This window comes from Myotis lucifugus, unplaced genomic scaffold (genome assembly GCF_000147115.1).
Source record: "Myotis lucifugus unplaced genomic scaffold, Myoluc2.0 scaffold_669, whole genome shotgun sequence".
Classification (NCBI taxonomy): domain Eukaryota; kingdom Metazoa; phylum Chordata; class Mammalia; order Chiroptera; family Vespertilionidae; genus Myotis; species Myotis lucifugus.
Window position 1 is genome coordinate 6,493 of NW_005871717.1, and position 8,475 is coordinate 14,967.

An 8,475-nucleotide genomic window follows, 5' to 3' on the forward strand; every position below is an offset into this window, starting at 1 on the left:
CTCTGGGGACTACTCCCTGGAGCAGCCAGGACCTGCCCTGCTGGGAGCTGTCCTGGGCATGGGAATGGTTCAGGTTCTGCTTTGTGTCTTGAAATGAACCAATAAGGTGGCACCAGGAGTTTGTCTAAGCTCCTTTGTGTGTCTGATCCAGTTGAGGGGGCGGAATGTGCTCCCACTTACCCAGCAGGAACGCCAGGCCAGTCCCCACCGGCGCAGACTGTCCCAGCGCACTCCCCGCAGCAGCACCGGGGCAGGAAGCAAGGGCCGCTGCCTGCACAGCTGCTTCCCTCACTTCAGGTGGTCCAATTCCACCCTCTAGGCCAGGGGTAGGAAAACTTTTTGACTCGAGGGCCACAATGGGTTCTTAAACTGGACCGGAGGGCCGGAACAAAAGCATGGATGGAGTGTTTGTGTGAACTAATATAAATTCAAAGTAAACATCATTACATAAAAGGGTACGGTCTTTTTTTTTTTAGTTTTATTCATTTCAAATGGGCCGGATCCAGCCCGCGGGCCGTAGTTTGCCCACGGCTGGTCTAGTGTCTTCCATGGTAGCATGTCACCTGTCCTACTGCGGCTTTTTAAACACGTTTCTTTAAATCAATTCAAATGTGTTTGCTGAAATGTATTTTTAAAGGAAATATTACCCAGGACCACAACCCCCCATCTCCAACTCTGAAGTCCAAGAAAGTCTGCAAATGGAAAGTTTTTTCTAAAATTTAACACGAACTTACTTGCCAGCTGAGCCTGACCTGAACGGATGTGAAGCCATTTAGAGTCTCTATCTCAATTAGTGTGGCTGGCCAGAAATATCAGTTTCCCAGCAGAAATACCAATGCGTGTGCTTACTGGTGCTTCCCCAGGTACTGCTGGGGCTGAGAAGTCACATACTGTACAGTCAAAGTGATCTTTCTAAAATCTAGAAAATTCTGAATTCTAAAATACACCTGTCCCCAAGGGTTTGGGATAAGGGAATATGAACCTGTCATGTCATTATAAACAGAAAGTCGGTGCCATTTGCTATGAAGAGAATACAACTTTTAAAAAAAATACAACTAGCTCGGCCAGTGTCGCTCAGCAGTTGGGCATCGACCTATGAACCAGGAGGTCACGGTTCATTCCCAGTTGGGGCACATGCCTGGGTAGTGGGCTCCATCCCCAGTATGGGGCATGCAGGAGGCAGCCAATCCATGATTCTCTCATCACTGATGTTTCTATCTCTCTCTCTCCCTTTCTCTCTGAAATCAATTAAAAAATATATTTTAAAATAAATAAATACAATTAAAACATAAGTTAAACATTTAAGAAAAAACTCTTTTAAAAAATGCTGAAATGATCTTTTGACACGTCCGTCGGTGGCATGCAGCTCGCCCTGGCCCCTGAGCAGAAGCCAGCGGTGCCTGCAGAACGCAAGGCCCGCCATCTGCTTCCTGGTGTGATATGAAATGGGGTCAAGCTTCAGAAACGGAGGACCTACTTTGAATATCTCAGCAGGAAGGCATCTGATTGCTGATGGTTGGAAATACGGCATCAAATCCTTGTCGAGCACCCGGAGCTCTTCCTTCGTTAATCCCGCTGGGGAGAAAAAGGAACCACAGGATTTGCTTCAAGACAGCGGAACGCAACTTGTTTTATTAATGATGCTGCAGAAGGTGCGGTCTGCGTGGCGGAGGTGCGCGTCCCTCCTGCAGAAGGCCCTGAGAGCCCCGCTGGAACTGTGTCCTAATCAACTCAGAAAAGCAACGTGGGTCACGTTAGCCCTGATTGGTCTCTTATGGTGAAATGTATACTCGGAAGGTGCATTTTCAGATCAAGTGTAAACCTATTTAGCAGTCAATTCCATCACCTTCTAAACCACTTTTGGGTGCACAAAACCACCAAGAGAGCTTGTTCAAAAGGCAGACTTACGACCCCACCCTCTGCAACTCCGTGTGCTGACATCAGGTTTTATGGGAACTATACAGATGTCGCTACACAAGCCCAGGATTCTTTTCCTGTCCCCAGGTCTAAGGTCAGAAAAGGAGAAGGGCAAGGTCAAGGTGACTCTCACCGGCAATAGTTCCGAGTTCCTGCAAGACAGAGCTGGACCACTTGGTGGGATCCCCAAACACAACGGCTGCCTTCCTCTTGAACTCGGCCAAGACCTGGGTGCTGCAGGGCAGGGTCCCGATTCTGGCCACCACCACCCTGGTGAAGAGGGAGGGACACCGTGTGAGCTTGGGAGTCTCTCCAGCCAAAAAAGGTGCCGGCTCAGCACCAGGAAAGGACCCAGCTAACCCCACCCCGTCTGTGCCCAGAAGGCTGGCCAGGCATCAGAAGCAGAGGATCTGCTGAAGGAACGACCTGCCCGTCCTTGGCCATTTTGCACACTTTTACTTGGTCACCTGAATTCTGAGATCTGTATAAGTGAGATGTCGGTGACATCCATGGCACACAGGGTTGTACCAAGTCCTACTAAGTGGAAGCTCTTCAGGTCCTGGATGCGGTAGCCCGAGTCCTCCAGGAACCCTCGCAGGATGGATTTAGCCTAAAAAATGAAGGGGGTGGGAGATGAAGTACCCAGGGGAGATCAAGAGGCCTGAGGGGAGAGCTCAGCAGCCTCCTGGTGGGTCCCCACCCACTCCCAGACCCAGCGCCCATTCCAGCCATGGCGCCCCTGCACCGGCTGGCCTCCAGGTCTGTGCTCCGGTCTAAGGAAGTGTCTGTAGGCAGAAGTTCTTGCAGCCTCCACCAACATTAAAGGAACTGCCTCCTGGCTTTGCCTCAGTCACTCATGATCTTCAGAAGCTTGGACATTTAAGTTCTTCTGCACCAGAATCCAAACTTTTCCAATAACTGTTTCCACAGATTTCTGACAAAACCGTACACTCGTCTGCCTTTGAGCAGGTGCTCAAATCAGTCCTTCCATCTGAAATGTCATTCCTCATTCCCACTATTAAAATTCAACCATCCTTTTATTTGGGGGGTTCAAGTCCAATGTCATCTTCTCCTTGAAGTCTTTCCTGACTATCTGAGCCAGAATGAACCTTTCTTTCTCTAAGGTCCTACATAAGTTGCCCTCATTCTTCAGTTCCAGAGAGCAGCACATCAAATGCTGTGGTGTTGAAAAAACACGGGATCTCTTCAATGAACTTTCCTGTAAGGGGGCTGATGTGTAGGGTCCCTGAAATTCTACACCATGGCCATCCATTGTTTATGACCTTTCTAGGGGGCATTCTGAGTTCCAGGGGTGATCCCATGGCCTGGGTGACCAGCTAAGTCATCTCTTAGCTGGACTGCAGTAACTGGTTCTAGATTGGACGTGTGATCCAGTCAAAGCCTACCAGGACTTTAGCTGGAATAATTAGGAGAGAAAAGCTTTCTTTACTCTGGACTGGACCTGGGAAGGAAAAACACCTGACTCTACTAGAACTCATCACATGGAAAGAACCTGCCTCTAATGAAGCCAACCAAAAGGAAAGCTGGGTCCAAAGTGGCAGGAGCCCGGCCAGCATGGCTCAGTGGTTGAGCATCGACCTATGAGCCAGGAGGTCATGGTTCGATTTCGGGTCAGGGCACATGCCCAGGTTGTGGGCTCAGTCACCAGTGTGGGGCGTGCAGGAGGCAGCCAATGAATGGTTCTTCTCTCATCACTGATGTTTCTGTCTTTCTCTCCCTCCCTCTTTCTCTCTGAGATCAATAAAAATATCTTTTTAAATGGTGGGAGACAGAATCCTAATAATAGTGTTGAAGTCCCTGGATCCAGCCATATCTGAACTCTACACTTGAACTTTGCAGTTGTGGGAATCAATAAATTCCTTTTCTTGCTCAAGCCACTTTGAGTTGGGCTTCCTGCCACTTGTAACGAAATGAGCCCTGATAGTATTTGATCTGCCTGCGCTGGCCCTGAGGAAGGATCTGAGTCAATCTACTGGAGAAGAGCTGCGTGAGAAAGTCTGGTGCCTCAGTGCTTGTGGGGGCCGCCGCAAAGATACAAGAGGACAAGAGCTCACACGGCAAAGCTGGGGAGGAGACAGCCAAGGACGAGCACCTCTTGGATGGGAGTGAGGATCACAGGGACACCGTGAACGTCCTGTGTTCCTTTAACCTCAGTCCATCCCCCCCCCGCCCCCCACACCAGGAGAATCATGCAGTGTTGAAAGTTCTGACAATGATTGGGATATTTTTTAAAAATGTGACTTGTAGCAATGGAATTCCAGTGTTCATGTGGCTGTTGCTTTCCCATCTCAAGCAGCCTCCCTCCGTGCTGTTCCTGTGAGTGCTTTGTCCACTTGATCCTTCTCACTTATCACAATTTTTTAAATTTTCCACCTTAATTGCTCGGTTTTTTGTCTGTATCACCAAGTAGAACCAATAAAGACACACCTTACCCAGCCAGTTCACTATTGTATCCCCAGCACCGAGCACAATGCCCAGCACACAGTGGAGAATGGGGAATGAAGGGCAGCCGAACGGCGAGCTACAGAAGTTGTCGGCAATGTGTACTCCTGGGAAATGGCAGCAGATGCTGCCTCCATGTGGTGGGTGGGCTTCAGGGAGATTCCCATGTTTCCGTAATGATGGCCAAGCTCACAGTCCCAATGGGAACTTCAGTGACACCACACTCACTTCAGTGTCTTTGACTGGCATGTACACGCACCCAAAATAATAGCTAATAATACTGAATGCCTACTGCGTGCCAGCACTTCACCTACCCCGCCTCACCTACTCATCACAGCCACCCCATGAAGTATGAATATTATCCTACTTCACAGAGGAGGAAACTGAGGTGCAGAGAGATTAAGTAACTGAGCCCAGGCTGCACAGCTAGTAAATAACAGTCCTAGGATAACACTCGCAGGCGGACCCCGGAGCCTGCCCTCCTGAAGACGTCGGGTCCGAGAAAAGGTAGAGATAGACTCTTTATGAGTCTTCACAACCAGGTTTCACTAATTGGTTCGTAGCAATATGTGCTCCCCCAACTATCAGGCATGCCCATTTTAAAATGAAAGTGCAAAAATACAATTGAAATAAAATGACTTGGAAGATGTGGTATTAAATCGTCCTCGCCACTGGAAGCTGGAAAGCGCAAGCTCAGCCTGCCCGGTGAGGAGCTAAACCACAGTTACTTGAATGACTGGACCAGGGTATCTGTAATGATCCCAGCACAATTAATACTAATACTCTTAGGCAATAATACCCACTGAACAAGGAAGAGCTGTAAGCTCTGATCTCTGTTCATTCGCCAGCTTCTAGAAGAGGTTATTTCTCCTGCTGCTGGTTTTAAGCTGACTCGCTGTTAATGCAGTTCCGCCCGGTCTATTAATCGAGGACATGCACTTAAGGGTTTGATTGACAGCAAATGGTGAGGAACTGAGCACAAATGATACAAGCAAATATTAGGTTTGCACATTTCTTCAAACATATGGACAAATCTCAGTGCGACCCGTGGAAGTTAAAATTGCTGCAAAAGGAAAGAGACACTCTAGCTCCCAAGTTGGGTATGTTTTTCTGCTCTCTCCCAGACTGTGGCTAGGAAGGTTTTGATATCAAAATGTGGTATGGCACTTCTCAAACCAGTCAAAACCAGTTTGCGAGCCGCAGAACCTCAGTACTACGGAATGTCAGAGTGGAAGGAACCTGATCGCTGCGTCTAACCTTCTCATCTTGCAAATGAGGAGACCATTCAACTGCCAGAAGGAGAAAGTGTAATGATGACGATGCTGACGATGCTGATGCTGACAATGAAAACAACTAATTCTGACTGAACGCTCTGTGCCAGGCGTTGTTCGGTGCTTCACATGTATTAGCTCATGGAAGCCTCGTGGCCAGGACCTCCACATCACCCAGCTCCAGCGGACACAACGCACACCTGTCCTATCTGAGTGGGGCCACTCAGCCTTACGTGGCACGAGTTCCTGAGCGTGGGGGACACGCCTTGGTTTGCCTGCCCTGCATCCATTCTCTCTTTGTTGACACCATGCCTTTGGCAAACCACTCAGTATGTATTCCCTCTTGCTGCTCTAACTCCTTACCACAAACGCAGTGGGTTAACACAAAACACACGCATTCTGTCACAGTCCCTGAGCTCCTAAGTCCTAAAGTGGGTCGGAGGGCGTTCTTCCTGGAGCCTAGAGAGAAGTCCTCCCCTTGCCTCTGGCTTTCCACCCCTGACTCAGCCCACCCCGCAGCCAGCAGCACCGCACCTCGGGTCTCTGTCCTCCGCTTCCATCATCACGCCCTCTGTCTGCGGCCCTCCTGCCTCCGTTTAAGAGAACACTTATGATCACATTGGGTTCACCGGACAATCCAGGGTAACTCTCCATCTCAAGGTCCTTAAATTAACCACATCTGCAAAGTGCTTTGCCACACAAGCTAACATATTCACGGGTCCTAGGGATCAGGACCCAGACACCTTTGGGGACCTGGATGAAGCCTACCATACACCCATCCCGCTCTCAGTTCATCTGGACATGGGGAGATGGAGCCACTCCCTAACCAGCAGCATATTCTACCCCGACCACAGCGGCTGTCAGGAGAGGCAGTCACATGAGAGAGTCAATTCTGGGACTTTTTCTTTTTACATATACTAGAGGCCCAGTGCACAAATTTGTGCACCGGTGGGGTTCAGCCAGCCTGCCCTGATGGGGGCCGATAGGGCCCGGCCGTCCAGGGGGAGGGGCCACAGGCTGTTGGCGGGCTGGCTCCACCCCCTGGTCGGACTCTGGTCAAACTCCCAGTCGAGGGGACAATTTGCATATTACCCTTTTATTATATAGGACTAGTGTCCCGGTGCATGGATTTGTGCACATTGAAAGGAAATTAACTAGAAGAAATATTTTAATATCGCTATTTTCCCTTTCTCTATAATAGAAGTGTCAACCAAATTCATGATCAACAATGACAGACCGAAACACACACGTGCAAATGGCGCCAGTGAGAGCTTTATATGTATCACTCATGTGTGAGTCAACTTAGCCATATATATATAAACTTGCTTAATTAGACCTGCTTTCTGATTTAGCTAAACTTTTTCCAGCCCAGTGAGGCAACCCAACTTCTCTTTCAGGTAATTGTCAGCAACACAGCAGTAAATATCAACATGATGTAGATTATTATTGTAAATAATGCAGGGAGAACAAAGGATAAGATATTTAACTGCAGCAGTGTCTGACTATATTCTGTGCAGTGAGAAAACCCGAAGTCATTTTAAGGTCCACCATTTCTTACTTCTTTTCAGTCGGGTCAAGTTTCTAAACTTTCTAAATCTCCATTTTCCAGCTAATGAAAAGAAAATAGGATTCTACCAAGTTTCCTATCTACCTACTCCAGGACTTCTGTGAGGATCAAATGAGATGAGGCACAGGAAAATGCTTCACATACATTTGGTTAAATTGTAAAATGTTTGCACCTGGCTATAAAGCAAGCTAGATTCCTGGGTTGAAGAAACTGCGAGGAGGCTAGTCGCTAGGGAGAGGAAGCCGGGCGTTGCTACATGACATCATTACCTAGTGCCCACAGTGACTGTTTCGGGCTGGGCTGGGCTGGGCTGGGCTGTGGGCCGCATTTTGCACCATGGGGTCTTGGCAGCGTTGGCTGCAATTTGGAGAGGTGTCACTCCAGGGTGGTGGTGGGGCCTGTGTCCCACTTAGGGGAAGCCGAGTGTTGGTTTGTTGGTACCAGGTCCATGGTGCCGTTTATTTTTAAATGGCCAGTGTGTGTCATGGCAGCTCCTGTGTTGAGCGTCTGCCCCCTAGCCAGCAGGGGGGCAGTTGGAGGCAACCAGGCTGTCAGGGGGTTAGTTAGGGAGCAACCAGGCCAGTAGGGGGGCAGGTAGGGGGCCATCAGTGTGCATCATAGCTACCTGTCATGATGAGAGAGAATCATGGATCGGCTGCCTCCTGCACACCCCCCACTGGGGATCGAGCCCACAGCCCAAGCATGTGCCCTTGACTGGAATCAAACCCAGGACCCTTCAGTCCCCGGGCTGACACTCTATCCACTGAGCCAACCCGGCCAGGGCAATGCTTGGACTTTTTCAAAGACTGATGAGGAAGGGTAGTTTTTGTGGGTTGTTAATTAGATCATGTGTGAGCCTAGTGCTAAAGATGACCCTGAGAATGAGGTAACACAGAGCGGCGGAGACCCCCTCGCTAGCAATACATTAACTGCCCTCCCAATTGAAACAAATTCTGGAGAGAACTTCTTTAGCACATGAAGGATTAACCGACACAGGACTCGCCCTCCAACAAAAAAAACAACAAGAAAACTGAACAAATCATATAAAAGGACTGTCTTCAGATGTTGGACAACAAGCAGCATAGGACTATAATCCTAAGAAAAGGAAAGCAAGTAAGGTGACCCCTAAAACTGCCCTTGTTCACTGCCCAAAGGCCATTTCCAGGCCGTGGAGCAGGGAAGAGAATCCAAACACCTCCAGTGGCCAGGCTTTATTCGAGGATAAGGAGATTTTCGTTTAAGAGAGGCAGGGGCCCC

At 49.0% G+C, this 8,475-nt stretch overlaps 1 protein-coding gene across 1 annotated transcript in view; it reads right to left on the reverse strand.

Annotated features, from left to right (window-relative positions):
* OTOA (otoancorin) overlaps positions 1-8,475 on the reverse strand; it is a gene marked incomplete at its 3' end in the record, with an annotated part of 56,113 nt that overhangs the window by 3,753 nt on the left and 43,885 nt on the right. Inside the window, exons 15-17 of the mRNA XM_023746380.1 lie at positions 2,385-2,527; positions 2,051-2,187; positions 1,478-1,575 (exon numbers count right to left, since the gene is read on the reverse strand). Coding sequence (XP_023602148.1) covers positions 1,478-1,575; positions 2,051-2,187; positions 2,385-2,527 — 378 coding nt within the window. The remainder of the gene's footprint in view (positions 1-1,477; positions 1,576-2,050; positions 2,188-2,384; positions 2,528-8,475) is intronic.